The sequence below is a fragment of the Thrips palmi genome, unplaced genomic scaffold (assembly GCF_012932325.1).
Source record: "Thrips palmi isolate BJ-2018 unplaced genomic scaffold, TpBJ-2018v1 HiC_scaffold_7, whole genome shotgun sequence".
NCBI classification, from domain to species: Eukaryota; Metazoa; Arthropoda; class Insecta; order Thysanoptera; family Thripidae; genus Thrips; species Thrips palmi.
Genome location: NW_023144634.1, coordinates 3,785,614 through 3,802,274, shown reverse-complemented (window position 1 = coordinate 3,802,274; position 16,661 = coordinate 3,785,614). Strand labels below are relative to the sequence as shown.

General features: G+C 60.4%; 1 protein-coding gene across 1 annotated transcript in view; it reads right to left on the bottom strand.

Annotated features, from left to right (window-relative positions):
* LOC117652722 overlaps positions 1-16,454 on the bottom strand; it is a 103,757-nt gene extending 87,303 nt beyond the window's left edge. Inside the window, exons 1-2 of the mRNA XM_034397814.1 lie at positions 16,128-16,454; positions 15,595-15,737 (exon numbers count right to left, since the gene is read on the bottom strand). Of these exons, the coding sequence (XP_034253705.1) occupies positions 15,595-15,737; positions 16,128-16,193 (209 nt within the window). The 5' untranslated portion in view covers positions 16,194-16,454. The remainder of the gene's footprint in view (positions 1-15,594; positions 15,738-16,127) is intronic.
* Positions 16,455-16,661: the final 207 nt, after the last annotated feature.

Below are 16,661 nucleotides of genomic sequence, written 5' to 3'. Positions count from 1 at the left end.
GCATTGTACCCGGGTACAATTCCCTGGCACCTGGCGCTTTGTACCCCTGGGTACATTGAACCTAGTCGTCATGTACCCCAGGGTACTATGGCCCTAGGCGTTGTGTACCCGGGGGTACTCTGGGTCGGGGGGGTACACTTACACGCCGACACCGGGGTCCAGGAACCTCCAGGAAGCAACAGGGGCGAAGTAGTGCAGCATCTTTTTATCCGCAACTCATCTCCGCTCCCCTGCTCTCGGCCTGTCTGCCTGTCTGTCTGTCTGTCAAGCGCGGATCCAGAGGGGGGCAAAAGGACAATTGCCCCTCTTGACCCCTAGATAGCCACCTGAAAGGTAGGCAAAAAGCAACACTTTGCCCCTGTAAGAAGGCAAAAAGTTCTACTTTGACCCCGCACCCCTTAGGCCGTCGCTGGATCCACCACTGATGTCTGTCGATCTGTCTGTCTGTCCGCGGACCTGCCGAAGTGAGTTAGACTGCCTTGACATGTCGCCAGCAAATTGCGCCTGGAGGCTTTATCACGGATCAAACAGCACGACGACGCGCAACAAGGCGAGCCCCCCCCCCCCCCCCCCCCCCCTTTCCTTTCCCCGCGGGGCCTTAAGGGCCCGACGGCGACCCTCGCTCGTCTAGCGTTACCGACTGGGGGATCGCCTGCCGACTGATCCCGAGAGTCCTTTTCGTCGCTCTGTCTCTCTCGCACTCATGGGGCGTCCCCGACGGGTGTGAGAGCCGCGCGGCACCGACCCACCCCTCCCCGGGCCTCCCCTGCTTGGAAAAGCCGGTGGCGTCCTTTAGGCGGCAGCCACCTCAAAAGGGGAGGGGGGGTTTTGTCTCGGGGGGCCCGGGGGCGGGCTGCGGCGGCCCTTGGGGGCGCCCCCGGCTCGAAGGGACGGGTGCTCAAAGACGGCGACGAAAGCGGCCGGAAACAGTTGGGCCAGAAGACCGGTGGAAAAACGGGCCCCCCAAGGTCTATATTTCGCGTTTGAGCTTCCTCGGTTCGGGGTTCGCGTGGCTCGGGACCTGCGTGAAAACCCCCCCCAGAATGGATTTGGGGTCCTTTGAACGGGAATCCATTGCGGGGCGCACCGTGCGGGAGCATTTGCGACTCTGGAGCTCAAAACGCGTCTAGAGTTTTGGCCGCCTCCGCCGGTCTTCTGGCCCACTGTGTGCCGCGGCGGCGCGTCGTCCGTCGCCAAACACTCGCGGTCGGTGTTTCGGTGTTTCTGCAAACATGCAGAAGCGCAGCGAGCGCAAGGGTCTGTGGCGGTCTGCCGCCGCGGAGCCAAACCGCATCGCTTCGTCGCTCTGTCTCTCTCGCACGTCCCTGAAGCGCCTCATGAGTGCGACGGAGACAGCGACAGTGCTCGAGACGCCGCCGCGGACACCGCCGCCCTCTCTGCGGCCCTCCACTGCTTTGGAAACTCGCGGTGGCGTCTGCTCTGCGTTGCCGCCACACTGCAAGAACGAGTTGGGCAGCCGATTTTGTTTAGTCTGGCAGGGCAGGACGGTGGTCAGGGAGCGGCAGGCCGATTCCGAGAGTCGTTCTCGTCAATCCCCCCTCTCTCGCACCCATGGGGGGCGTGGCTTGCGTGCGAGAGAGACAGAGCGACGAAAGCGGCTTTCGGAAATCAGTCTCGCCGGACCAGCCCTATGACGTCACACCGGGGTGTGGAAGAACAGGGCCCGCGCAAGGTGCTAGTGAGTTTACGCGTTTGTAGCGTTGCTGTCTCGGTTGCTGTGTTGCTGTGGCGCGTGGCTCGGCACCATGCGCTGAAAAACCGCCCCATTCAGAGATGAAATAATTTGGGCATCCTTATAAAAGGCTCGTTATATCCATTATTTTGCGCAGAGGCGCGACCGGGGTGCGACGGAGCGACAGCCCCGCCCAGCGATGCCACTTTCAAAAAGGAATCGGGGCACAAACAAAAGCTCCCGCCAAAAACAATACACGCCGGTGCATGCATACCTCACGCGTCTCCCCCCCCTCCCCCCAAGCCCTTCGTGTCTCGTCGCGACTCCCGTTCGTATATCTATCAATCCAGCTGCCCTGCGGCCCCCACCTTTCTATTTCGGTCTTTATTTGATACCTCTCGGCTGGCTTCGATCGCCGTGCGTCGCGGGGGAGTTTGTGGCCAACCCAGTGACACACGCACACACAGCACGCATGCCGCAACACAACACACACACACACACACACTCCTACACACACACACACACTCAACAACAACAACACCCACACACACGTGCGTGCGATAGGCGAATACCCCGGCCCTAGTGAGTAAGGACCGTGCGCCGCAGTCTGACACGCGAATAGGCCCTGGTGCCCCAATCCCCGAGGACGACGTCGCCTCTCTCTCTCTCTCTCTCTCTCTCTCTCTCTCTCTCTCTCTCTCTCTCTCTCTCTCTCTCTCTCTCTCTCTCTCTCTCTCTCTCTCTCTCCCTTGTGGCGTGCGCCTTATTTCGTCCCGGGTCGTATATCCGGTAGTGTCTCTGTCTACCGCTTCGCTTCGCCCTCCTACGCCCTACAGTGTGTCCCCAGGCCTAGAGGCCGCACTCCAGTGCAGGGCGGTCGGGGGCGGCGCAGGCCGGCCCAAGGTCCCGAGGTTGATCAGAGGCCCACAGATTTTGTTTAAGACAGTGGCGCTCCATGTGGGGCTGGAGCCTTGCTGGAGCAGCCTGCAGCCTGGAGGAGGGAGGGGGTACGAGGTGGCGAGGGCGAATAGCGATTTATGAGAGCGAGCCAGGCGGTGCAGCACGGCCGAGCCGGCAGACTGATTCCGAGAGTCGTTTCCGTCGCTCTGCCTCTCTCGCACCTATACGGGATGCCCCGTGAGTGCGAGAGAGACAGGGCGACGAAAACGACTTTCGGAATCAGTCTGCAGGCTGTGCGAGTAAGGCGTCGGGTGCTTATTTTCGGAGGGAACAAAATGGCCGCAATTTACACGCCGGCCTCTCGCTGTAAAATATAAACGACTTTTTTTCTTGCTGGAAAAAAGAATATTGTTGTTTTATTGTAGAGAAATTCGAATAAAAGTACTGTTTCTATGATTTCTTTGTCCGTCATTCGTCTTAAAGCGAGCTCCACCTTCCAGGGCACGCTGCTTCCGTATTTTTGACTGATTCTTTCGCTTGGCAATACGGCTGGCGTGTGCGAGAGAGAGAGAGAGAGAGAGAGAGAGAGAGAGAGAGAGAGAGAGAGAGAGAGAGAGAGAGAGAGAGAGAGAGAGGAGAGAGAGAGAGAGGAGAGAGGCTGGCGAGACCGTCCTGCCCTCCAGAAGTCAACTGTCCAAACGGTGCTCGACCTGGCGAACAACGAGTCCCCTAACTCGGGCGGACACCTCGGAGCAAGCGCGCAGCAAGCGCGAGCAAGCCAGCTCCAAGCCTGGGAGTAAGGCACAACACTCGGATTGAAAGAAAACAGGCGGAGACAATAACCGTCCTAACTCGCTTTGCCGCTTTGCCCGCTTTGCCGGTCTAAGTGCTCTCACGGCCGTGACACGAAAACATTAGCCGGCTTCCCCTTGGCTTCCCTTTGCTCCTCAGGCTTCATTCGTCTGGTTTGGGGCGCGTGCGAGGAGGGAGAGAGAGAGAGAGAGAGAGAGAGGGAGAGAGAGAGAGAGAGAGAGAGAGAGAGAGAGAGAGACAGAGAGAGGGAGAAGAGATCGAGGGGGGAGGGGGGAGCGTGCGGGGGTGCTGTGCTCCGCGAGGTCCCCGAGGGAGAAAGTTGGTCCGACAAAAGGTCTCCCTGGAGCCGGCAGGGCGGACCGGGCGGCGGAAAGCAGCCCCCCGGCCGGTGCTGGGGGTAGGCGCGGCGCGGCGCGGCGAGGGGGTAGGGGTAGTAATCCAATCACTGACATTTCAATCAGAAAGCAGGTCGGCGTCGCAAGTTTTCCAATCTGCCGAGAGTGTGCCGTTGTTCGACCTATTGCCCTGTGATCGGCGGTGAAGCACCGCGGACTACCCCGGACGGACCACCGTGCTTGGACTCACTTGTTAAGCAAATGGCCGCGGGGGCGCCGCGCTGCGTCCGCCGGCTCGGCTAACGCCGTGATTATCCCGAAGGGGAGTTGTCGCGATCGCTGATCCGATCGCTCCGCGTGAGTCGAAGCCAGTCGAAGCAGAAGCCGGTGGCAAATTGGCGCGAAGGAAAACTTTGGAAGGCGCGCGAGGCGGCAGAAGAGGCCATCACGGGACAGCGTCGTTCCGTCTCTGTCGCACTCATGGGGCGTGTCGCGGGGGTGCGACAGAGACGGCGACGAGACGATTGTGCAGAATCACCCGGCAGAACGGCTACGGCGCGTCCCCGGAGGGGCCGTACGCGCATACGCACAGTGGGCCAGAAGACCGGTGGAGGCGGCCAAAACCCCGGACGCGTTTTGAGCTCCAGAGTCGCTAAATGGGACTCGAACCGAACGTGTGACCCCATCAATAGATTGCTCTCCGACGAGGAATCCATTGGTTGGGTCACAGTTTCATTCGAGTCCTGTTAAGTGACTCTAGAGCTCAAAACGCGTCCGGGATTTCGGCCACCTCCAGCGGTCGTCTGGCCCACTGTGATACGGCCTGCTCGCGGACAAGCAGGCCCTCATGCGGACCATTGCGTGGCCTGCACCTCGGCCTACACGGGGCTGGCCGCGCCGCCGCGTCGATACAGGAACAGCTACTCTGTAAAAGACAAAAGAAAGGGCGGGCACTTCCAGCAGGCTAGCAGGGCCCTGTGGGGCCCTATGCGGACACGCCGCCGGTCCGATGAAGACCCTCAGGGCGCCAAGCCGCGCCGAGCCGCGCCGAGCCGCGCCGAGCCCATGACACACCGCGGACTGAGGGGGAGGGGGAGCGGTTAGGTATTATTAGACGCAACACCAGAGAGAGATGGAGAGAGAGGAGCGGCGGCTGGTAGGCAGGGTGACGGAAAGGGTGCTCTCTCTTCCCATCTCACTCTGGCAAAATATTGACGTGGAAATTCTGTTTGACGGCTGTGGGAGTCGCGTCGCAGCCAGGGCGCGGAGAGGAGAGAGAGAGAGAGAGAGAGAGAGAGAGAGAGAGAGAGAGAGAGAGGATGGGGCAGCGGGGGAGAGGGACGGACAGAGACAGAAAAAGCGTGAAAGGAACACACGGGCTTCTTTGCTTCTTTACGGCGTAGCCGCAGTCTCCGCCACTAATTCGGAGGGACGGCCGCTCAGTCGCTCGGCCCTGCAGACTGATTCCGAGAGTCGTTTCCGTCGCTCTGTCTCTCTCGCACCGATACGGGACACCCCACGAGTGCGAGAGAGACAGAGCGACGAAAACGGCTGCAAACCGCTCCGCGTCGGGGTGGCGACGCGCGAGGAACGCAATGCACGGCCCGGCCTTGCACAGACACTCGCGTGGAGGAGGAGGGAGCCGCCTTTCAAGGCTTATCAATGACTGCCAAACTTGGACAGGGCAAATAAATGTGCGGAAATCCCTGTCTGTTGAGGTCCAGCCCTCCGAGTGTGCGCGCCCCGCTCGGGCCGCGTCGACGCGGTGCGTGTTGGCTGGCTGTACGCGGCTCGCGGTGCCGCGGTGCGGCGCGGTGCGCAGGGCGATGACCCAGAGACAGACAGCGCGGCTGCGTTCCAAACGCGCATAAAAACGTTCCGAAAGAGGGATCGTGCTCCGTGTCGCTCCTCGCCGAGCTCCTCGCTCTCCGCGAAGGCAGAGGGGGGCCGAGCCGTGCGGGGCGTGCGTGTGCGTTTCGGAACACGTCCCATCCTGTTCGCCGCTTCGCCACGCCCAGCCGGACGCGTTCAGCAGACTGACTCCGAGGGTCGTTTTCGTCGCTCTGTCTCTCTCGCACCCGTGCGGCGTCCCGCGTGCGTGCGACGAGAGCGACTCTCCGTCTGCAGGAGGAGCGAGCGAGACGGCATGCAAACACGCAGTCCGCGGCGACCGCGACGCAGCCGCGAGGGGCTTTTCACGCTCCATGGACGCCCCGTCTCTCTCGCACTCGCGGGGCGCCCCATGACGGAGCCTCGCGGCCCCGCGGGCCCCAGCGCGACGACGCGTGGCAGCGCGGGGAACATGACCTAACCTACGGGAGCCTCTCTGCGAGGCCGACCCACAGTGGGCCAGACGACCGGTGGAGGCGGCCAAAACTCTAGACGCGTTTTGAGCTCCAGAGTCGCTGAAAGGGACTTGAGCCGAACGAGTGACCCCACCAATGGATTGCTCTCCGAACGAGGAACCCATTGGTGGGGTCACCCGTTCGGTTCGAGGCCTATTTAGCGACTGTGGAGCTCAAAACGCGTCAGAGTTTTGGCCGCCCCCACCAGTCGTCTGGCCCACTGTGCGACCTCGCCCTGCCTGCCCTGCCAAAGCAGGAAAAGGAATACGCTTTTTAAGTTGAGTGACCTCGGACACGACACTCGGCAACATCTACACGAATCTCGTTTTAAAATTTAAATCATGCACGTGGGTTGTTCTTGCGAGACTTTTAATTTCGCGAGCCAATGCCGTTGCGCGCGCGGCGGCAGCATGGCGGCAGCATGGTGGCAGACGGCCACGTCCGAGAGGAACGCCCGGAGGTAGTGTGGTTCTTCTCCGCCGGGATAAAGTGTCACCTTAGTAAGGACGGCCATGTCTCGTTTTGCAGTGCAGGCGGGCATGTGTCGGGCCCGAAATGGCATACGATCATGTGTGGTCTAGGCCGTAATGGTAATGGTCTAGCCCGTAATGGTAATGGTACGGAGGTAGGCACCACGCCGCACGCCGTGGCGTTTGGGTTGCCCGCTCGCACGGCGGCCGGCTTCTCCAGACTGCGTCGCTTTTTCGCCGACGCTACGCGCTGTCCGATAATCAGTCACCGAACACGGGAACAGAGCGACGCGGCGCGCCGACCCGTACATACCGACCGGGTCGGTGGCGGGGCGTGGCGGGGCGTGGCGGGGCGTAGCGGTACCCGCGTCGAGCGAGGCGCGGCCGCGGAGGTAGTGGTCTTGGCCATGGCGGCGGTCGCGGCGGTCGCGGCAGTCGCGCGCCTTTGCTGCGGTTGGTGGGGGCGGCGTTACGTCACGCCCGCCAGGCCCGGCAGGTTTCAGTTCAGCCCAGTAAGTCCGCGGCCAGCCGAGGTGCCCGTGGTGCCCGTGGTGGTGCCCGCCATGCCATGGTGGTGGTGGGACCTACGCCGCCGCGGTGGCGGTTCACGGCCCCTGGTTCCGCCGGTCCTCGCCGCCGCAACGCACCTCCTTAGACCAGCGGGAGGGTCTTGGACACAAAGGCCGGGCGTAATTAGGCCGGACTGCAGCCCTGCAGGCCCTGCAGGGACGGCCGGGACGGCGCCGCACAGTGGGCCAGAAGACCGGTGGAGGCGGCCGAAACTCTAGACGCGTTTTGAGCTCCAGAGTCGCTAAATAGGACTCGAACCGAACGTGTGACCCCACCAATGGAGTCCTCGTTCGGAGAGCAATCCATTGGTGGGGTCACACGGTCGGTTCGAGTCCCATTTAGCGACTCTGGAGCTCAAAACGCGTCTAGGGTTTTCGCCACCTCCACAGGCCTTCTGGCCCACTGTGCGCCAGGCTGCCGGCCGCACTCCCTGGAGGCGACGGCACAATCCACGGCGCGCTGCAGCCACGACCTACTTTTGTCCGAGTAACACGCAAATCGACACTTTTCGGCCGTGCAAATCGTACGCCGAGTTTTGCTCGATGAAATCATTTTGGAGTGTACTAGAAACCAGCACGGTCCTGGTCATCGGGTGAAAGGGGCGCCCAGGAAGGTGGCCGTTGATGGCGGCATGGCGTTGTTGGCAGGGGTGCGCGCGCCGCACGCCACCGCACTAGAAAGGCTAGAAAGCCGCCGGCCGAGTCGGAAGTGCGCGTGGAATATCCCTTCCAGCCCGAAACACACACACACACACACACACACACACACACACACACACACCTGTCGCGTTGCCAAATCAGGCGCCGAGTCCGGCCAGTGACACAAGAAGACAATGGACGAGAGCCGTTCGAAGTAGTACTCACTCGACACGTGCAGTGCTGTGGGCCTGCGGCGGCGGCCTATGGCGGCCTGCGGGTTGAGAACAATGACAGCGTGCCGGTGTGTGAGTGAGTGACTGTGTGTGGTGCGCCGTATGCCCGTAGGTCGGAGACAGAGTGCTGGAGCCATGGAGAACAACACTGTGGGCGCGGTGGTGGTGGTTTCAATCGAGCACCCAGCCTCCGTGCTGGCCATTTCAAAAAACAAAAGAACAACCAATTTGAGTCAATTTTGGAGACGTGCGCATTGCTCCTAACCCCTTATGCCCCCCCCCCCCCCTCCACCCTCCCCCTCCACCACGCCTGGGCCCGGGTGGCAGCCGGCATGCGGTCTCCATGGAATTTGCAAGAGGACATAAAGGTCCGAGGAAGGGGGCGTATGGGGATGGATTGAGAGCCTTGGTGTGTGTGTGTGTGTGAGTGTGTGTGTGAGTGTGTGTGTGTCCAAACAGACAGGCCAGACAGACGCGCCGCCACGGTGGTTGTCGCAGGCGGCAGGCCGAGGCAGGCGCCCCGCCCCCCTCCAAGGAAATGTCGCTCATGTCGGATCCATAGAGGCCCTCCTCGCGCCTTGGAAGGAATCCGACGGATGGATGGACGGACGGGTGGATATGGGAAGGGCGAGAAGGAGGGGGCACGGGGGCATCCGCCATGGAGCAAACGACGACCCGCAGCCGCAGCGAAAAAAACACACCACACAAAACCAGCAATAGATTTCTGTCTGTGCGCACACTCAGAGAGAGAGAGAGAGACACACAGACACCAGTCATGCGCGTGCACACACTCACACACACACACACGTACGGTGCGATTGCTGATTACCCTTTCGCCTTTCGCCGGACGGCGGCGCGTCGCCTTGACTGCACGGACGCAACCTGCACTCTGCAGTGCAGTGCGCAAGGCTGCTGCACGTAGTCTGTCTCTCTCGCACCCCCACGCCACGCCGTGCACGGCCCGTGAGAGGGAGAGAGACGGAGCGACGGAATGGCGCTGCTGGCCGTGGAGTATCGCGCCCTCCTTGGCGGCGGCCGGGTCGTTAGGACGGCTGCAGCAGGCCAAGCGGGCGCCGCCTGCGCGCCGGCCTCCTTGTCGTCGTGCAGGTGCTGGCGGTGCTGGCAGTGCTGGCGGTGCCGGTGGTGCCCGGGGACTCTAAATTAACCGCGGCGATGATGATGGGGAGCGAGAGCCTGCTGTAACGAGGCGGCGCGCCGGAAACACCGCGTCGTCGTCGACGTCGTGAGCGCGGCTAGGTTGCAGGGGCGCGCAGTGGGCCAGGAGACCGGTGGAGGCGGCCAAAACTCTAGACGCGTTTTGGAGCTCCAGAGTCGCTAAACAGGACTCGAAGCGAGTGTGTGACTCCACCAATGGATTCCTCGTTCGGAGAGCAATCCATTGGTGGGGTTACAGGTTCGGTTCGAGTCCCATTTAGCGACTCTGGAGCTCAAAACGCGTCCAGAATTCTGACCGCCTCCACCGGTCTTCTGGCCCATTGTGGGGTAAGGTCGGGGTAATTGACCTTAAACTTGTGTGGGACTGTGACTTCGGAATGAAATTTCCAATCCGTTTTTGTTTCGACGAAACCGCCGGTACGGTCAGCGTTTACGTACTCGCGAAATTGCAGGTGGAATTGGAAAACGGACGCCACGGTATCGGCGTGCCGCTCCGGGGAGGGACACTGCCAGGGCACTGCCGGTGGTGTCTCCCAGTGGTGTCTCCCGGAGCCCGGCCAGCCCGGAGCCCGGCCGGGCAGGCGGACTGCCGTCGCACGGCCCTAGCCGAGCGGACTGCCGGAGCGCTCCACTCCCCGAGGTGCGGCGCGGGTCGGGGTCACCTGGGGACACTTTGGCAGGAGAATGGCACGGGATGGAATGAGATGGGATGTTCCAGGCAGAGCCGGCAGAGCCGCGACCTGGAGTCTGGGCGGCCTGAACGGCCTGGACTCCAGGCGGAGGGTGGGCGGCGGCGCTGGGGACTCTGTCGACACTCGCCAAACTTTTTCCTCTCAAACCTATCGGGGCATCTTTGTCAAACTACGGAAACCGAGAGGGCTACCCTGGCACCCGCGGACCAGAGTCATTACTTCGACTTCTCAAGAGAGAGAGAGAGAGAGAGAGAGAGAGAGGAGAGAGAGAGAGAGAGAGAGAGAGGCGGGAAAGAGAACGCAAAGGCAGATTCCCGTTCCCCCATCCCATCAATTAGTGCACCTAGAAAGTGGAGTGGACGCATGTCGTACGGAGATGTGGACCGTGTAGCGTCACTGGCGTCACCAGGACGCTTCCAGCGCTGCCAGCCTTGACAGCCCCGCCCAGCCTCAGCCCCGCCAGCCCAGGGTGCCGGCGGCGGCCTAGCAGTGGTCTAGCAGCGCCCGGCAAGGTCGAGCAGGCCGTCCACGAGAAGCGAGGGGGCGCAATGGACGGGCTGACTGTCTCGGCGGTTCAGCAGACCGATTCCGAGAGTCGTTTCCGTCGCTCTGTCTCGCTCGCACTCATGGGGCGTCTCGTATGGGTGCGAGAGAGACAGAGTCAGTCTGCTGGCAATAGCTGCAGCCGAAAAACGAGTCCGGGGTGTTCGTCGTTGCGTAAGACGGGCGGCTGCTCGAACCAGGACATGCGTTCCCGTTAGACCTCCGCGCGCGCCGCGGGCGAGCGAGGTGCTCCAAAACAGTCCACGTCGATCGGGCAAAAACCGGCCGCTACACTGCGAACAACGGGTGAAACCTCACAGAAAACTTACCGAAACCACTTTATTTCGCGCGCAAGGCTAAAGTCTCGCAGGTTCCCAGACACCGAAATGGCAATTTTGCTGAGTTACTGCAGCTCATCCTTGACGTTGTTGTGGTGGCCAGGTCACGCGCGCGCGGGGCCGACGGTCGGCCGACCCCGCGTCGCGTCGTGCTGCTGCCGCGCTGAACGACGTCGTTACGAATATAATCTAAAGCAGATCATCTCGGCCGACAAATGCCGGGGGAACCGCAGCCAGCCACAGCAGAGCGCGACCTCAGTCAGCCGCGCGCCCCGCCGCGCCGCCGCCCCGGCGTTTCCTGCGGCAGCGCCGCCGGGTTCCCAGGGGATATTAATGCACCCACGGGAAGACGGAGACGACTTAGAGACGGCGACGTCGGTCAAATTCGCGCGACCTTTGGTTCAGCCCGCAGTCACAGGCAGCAACAGCGAGATTCGAACCGCCGCGGCCAGGAGACCGGTGGGGGCGGCCAAAACTCTAGACGCGTTTTGAGCTCCAGAGTCGCTAATCAGGACTCGAACCGAACGTGTGACCCCACCGATGGATTCGTCGTTCGGAGAGCAACCCGTTGGTGGTTCACAAGCCACTTTCGGTCGACAAGCCGTCGGCCGCACCGGCCGGGCTGCGCACGTCTTTCAGAAATCCGTCCACCCTTTGGCCAACTTTGAGGCACCGCTGCTCAAATGAGCGTTGCGTACCGCGAGGAATGAAAGAGGACGGTCTTGAGACCACCCTTCCCACGAGCACCACTGCCAAAACGCGTTTGGACGCAGCGGCCGCCGAAAGTCGGTCCAAAACTCGGACCAATTTTGCGGCAGTTGCTCTCATCGAGCGGCTAGTACAACGACTACACTAAACGGGTTCCCGGAAAACTCGTAAACCGTGACACAGTGTAGCACCGCAACACACAGATAGGTAGGAGGAAGTGGGCGTGGGGGAAAGTAAAGATAGAAAACAAAGAAAGCGGGGAAGGAAGCCGAAACGGCGTTTAAATAGCCCGCTAACTAGCCTACCGGAAACGACGGCGCCGTGGCGGTCACTAGAGCAGGGCGGCGATGGCGGTGACGAGGCGGAAGTTATAGCAGCTAACTGTGCCGCGCCACAGTTTTGCCAGCGCCGCCGCGCCGCGCCCCGCCAGTGTCATCGCGGCCGACGATCCGATTCGGAAACGGAAGTGGTTGCACACCGCAAAGAAGCCGGCCTGGCATCTCGCCCACTTCCGGCGACGACATGCACGCCAGGAGCGTTCGACGCGCCCACAGGGCACAGGGTCGCGCCGCACAGTGGGCCAGAAGACCGAAGGAGGCGGCCAAAATCCCGGACGCGTTTTAAGGTGCAGAGTCGCTAAATGGGACTCGAATCGGACGAGGAGTGACCCCACCAATGGATTACTCTCCGAAAGATGAATCCATTGGTGGGGTCACACGTTTGTTTCGGAGTCCTGTTTAGCGACTCTGGAGCTCAAAACGCGTCTGGAGTTTCGGTGACTGTCTTCTGGAGTGCGCCGACTAGGCGATCGACCATCACCTGTGTCGGGCTGTGAGGTGGCTGCACTTGGCAGTTGAGTGCGGTGGAAGGTGATTGGCCCATTGCAATCAACCTCAAGTTCACTGTGCTTCGATCGTTTTAATTTTACTGAGTCGATTTGAGCTCTAGAGCCCATTGAAGTGCTTCTTCAGTGACTGGTCCGCGGTGAAACCACGTGACTAACCCGCTGACGTCCGCAGGCCCCCCACACTACACCTCGAGCCCGAGCCTGGCACACGCCGAGCTTGGGTGGGGGCCGAAAACTACGCACGCACATCTCAAACTCGCCGTCGCAGACAAAACTCCAACGGATTTGAAGTCCGAGCGCGTCGTCGTCCAGCGGGAAGCCCTTGAAATCTGGCATAATTCCGAGACGGAGTGCCATTCCAGGCCGATCAGTGTGCCTGACGCTGCGTTGCCGGCGCGCGGCGTCGCGACGCCGAGGCGGCGTTGCCGACGTTACGCCTCAGTCAGTCACCGCGCCGTGGCGTGCCGTGCCGCGCCCAGCCGCGTCCAGGCGGCGCGGCGCCACGCGAACCGCGAGGAAAGCGCCGCGCTTTGAATTCCTAGAGGAGCCCAAGCTCCTGCCTGGACACTGTTTTTCGTCGCTCTGTCTCTCCCGCACTCATGGGGCGTCCTACCTACACGGCTGGCTTTAGAGGCAGGCGCCACTGGGTGCTGCGCGGTGCTGCGCGGTGCTGCGCGGTGCTGCGGCGCCCACGAGGTGTGGTCGCCGCCCACGCAGTCCTCGCACCGGCCGGCCGAGTCAAGGATAGGAGTGTGAAAGGATGCCCCGCCTCCTGCCCGCTCCGCCCGCTTCGCCTGCTTGTGTGCCAAGTCCAGAGTCCAGTGAGGTGCACGAGGCGCGATAAAGGCAAAGGCGGAAAGGAGGAGTGAGGTAAACGCGAGTGGCGTGCACTGTGGGACAAGTGAATTGGCCAACAAGGTTTTCAAAACTGAGCTGCATTGAAAGGCATTGTCAGCAAAAGGGTTTTATTGGCCACAAACTTTTCGCCCTGCTATCACATGCTCGCCACGTCAGTTCCTGGAGCAACACCATCTCAGCTTCCGCACTATTAAACAGACAGTCTTTTTGTCCAGCCAGGCTGCACCGCTGGATTAGATGGACGCCTTTGGTCAAATTGAAAGGTCGTGTCCCAATCGCTTCACACATCGCCGCCTCCCCGGCCTCGGACTGCCTCGGACTCTGTGACCTCTGCTCCGCCCAGCCGCCAACCAAGGACCCCAAGACCCCACCGGCCGGGCCGGGCCGGGCCCCACCCAAGCGGCGTGGGGCCCCCCGGGTTTTGGGGCCCACCCCTTGCCCCCAGGAGGCAAAACGGCCTCGCTTCCCGCAGCCAAAGGTGGATTTCCACGCCCCTGGGTTTTTCCGTGACGGCGCCCCCGGAGGGGCCCGAGGGGGCCTCGCGTTGGGGCCACGTAATACGGAGCGCGAATAGTGGACTCCGGCTTTTCGGTGTGTATAAGGACCTTTTAGAAATTGATTATTTTGCTTGACGAAAAAAGGGGTACCAGGCAAAGCGAGGGTCTTGCCCTCGGACCAAAGGGCGGTCTCGCTTTTGAGACCTGTGAAAACGAGCTCCCCAAAAAGCGTAACTTCATACTCTTGCAACTGCAGGTCCAGGCCGTGCGCTCGGTTGCGGGTGATTCCAAAAATGAAGGTCCTGGGAACTTATTTCTGGCACGGGAAGGCCAACGCAGCCTCGTCAGTTTAGACCGCCAATTACGGACGAAGTTCTCATCCAAAAAAAACGGGGCTCCCAAATAATTTGTCACCATCAGTGCGTGCCGGCAGGGTGACAGAGTGATTTGCAGCTTTTCACGTGACGAGGCTTTCTCACACACACTCGTGCGCGGGCGCGCGCACTCACACACGCGCGCACAATAGGGGCAGTGTAAGACGCTGGAATACTGGAACCTGTTTCGTTTGTTGTGTTGTGCAACAGCGATGGCAACACGTGTTATGGGATATGACTTTTGGCGCGAAGCAAGCTGGCTATGGTCAGTTACACCGATCCAACGACGACATAAACCAAACTAGTAGGCTAACCGCTAAACGGCGACCAAAAGACTGGTCGAATAGACAGACTCCAAAATGAACTGCCGAGAAAACTGTCCGCCATAAAACGACTGACAGATGGCAGACGGCAGGAGGAGGCAATCACGCGCAAACTTCATCATATTTTCAAAAAGTTGCTTTCATTTTTTTGCGGTGTACTGGCCGGTGAGGTCAGTAGTCCCGTCTGACCGAGTGGAACTCTTGTGCCCCTATAGCTTTGCCGTGGCTGGCCGGCTCCACCGCTCCACGCCAGCTACGCCGTCCTAGACCTGGTCTAGCTCGACTGCCTCCCCCCTCCCCTCTCTCCAGTGGCGTTCCAGCCGCGGCATAGCCAGCCGTGCCGCGCGGCAGCTAGCCAGCAGCCGCGTTCCTTCAGTTCCAGTATTGTCCAATCGAGCTCCCATGGAAGACTGGCAAAAAAAGGGGGGAAAACTATCCAGCAATGTAGGGAACCGGCGGTGCCCGCAAAGTCAGCAGGCAGCCGAATAACAGATTTAAACAGATTTTAAAAACTAATGACCAAGACTTCCGCGGACTTCCTCTCTAGCTCGCAGAAACAGCCTGGCAGAAGACCCGCGTGGTTGCGCACTTCAGTAATTGGCAAAGCCGATCTCAAAGTATAAACACACACCACACACACACACACACACACACACACACACACACACACACACACCACCGGAAACGGCGATGACAATCTAACGCCCAAGGCACGCAGCCCAAGGTGCGAGCGAAAGCCCGATTCACCGAGGCGTTAGAATGCCGCGAAAGCCAACGAACGGACGGGGAAGTGATGGAGCCAGAAGAACGCAACGAGTGCTTCGGGTGATGCGATGCACCAGGGGTAGGGATACCTGAGAACAGGCTCCATCCCATCGCCCCACACTTTGAAAACTTTGGTTGTCACTGGACGACGATCTGAAGGCTCATTTTCGTTAATAGAGTCATCAAACTCGTTGATGACAAGCAGTAAGCATAGGAGATGTGAAGAAAATCTCAACAGTTTGTGATTATAATGGCGATAAATTGCATCTTTGGGAAGAGGTTAAAATGTCATCAAGGTTTTTTGCAAGCCACCCTTTAGGTCATAAAGTGACAACAAATTTTCCCAGTGGATAAGTCCATCTAAGAATAGGGTGTTGGTGCTCATCACAAAATATTATTGCGATATTCTTTTGTCGCTGTCGTGGGCAGCTTTTGCAGCGTAACCAGGCGCGGCGCTGTTGAGCTGTACTACTCACTTGCAATAGAAGAGGCGTCCGCAAGGCGTCAGGTGGACGGTCCAGCCAGGTGCGGCAGCCTCGCCATCTGCATCTTGCTTGTCGGCGTCCTCGGGGCGCTCGGCTCGCCCCGCAGTCAGGTCGAGCGGTGGCTCCGGGAGCAGCTGTGTGCCACAGTGCAGTGTCAGAAGCTCAGCCAGATCAAATTTACAGATCAAATTCTGAAATTTCAGCTTTCAAGTCCCGCTAACTGTTTTCTTCCATTTGACAGCTCACGTTTTCAAAGACAATTTCAAAGTGAATTAAAACTAACTTTAATTTTCGAACAGTATTTTGCAGCTTCAGAAAAAAAAATGACTTGAGATTGAGTTGGCCTCATTAAATTTGTGATCCTAGGTACAGTTGGGACGTAATTTTGAATTTGGAGGCGGGAGGTCCGTGTGCTCGAACCTCCCGCCAGCCACGTCCGCTGCTCGGCAGCGTGGCTACTAGCAATTAGGAAGGCTTTCAAAGAAGCTGGCGGCTGAGCACTGAGTGCCCTGGGGACACGGTACCTGGTCGTCGACAGGCAGGCCCTCAGCAGCAGTCCAAGCCGCTGCAGCAGGCTGCTGCTGCAACATAGGTGGGCGGGCTTCTCGGCGTGCCTCTGGTCATCCAGAAGCCTCGCACACACACACACACGCACACAAACACACAAACGCACAAATACACTGACACGCGCGCACGATTTCGTCGATTCGTCACTTCACTGCACTACACATGGCCGGTGTCGTCGGTATCCAGTGGCACGGCCTTCTGTTGACACTGCCGGCGCCAAGCACGTGGCTCGCGTGGTCCGCGGCGTCCTGGGCGGTTCGGCGCGCGAGGCCTTCCCTCGTTCGAGTCGGAGTCGGTACTGGCGGCAGCGAGGCACCACGCGGCACTGCGCCCCCTCCAACGCCCCCTTCACGCCGCGCGCCAGCGACGCAGCCAGCGCCCTCTCCCGGGCCCGCCTGGAACTACTGCGCCCACGCTGGAAATTTAAGACGGAAGATGCTGGAAAATCCCCTCACGGTTCTCAGCCAGTACTAGCACAGAAACAGCCAGCA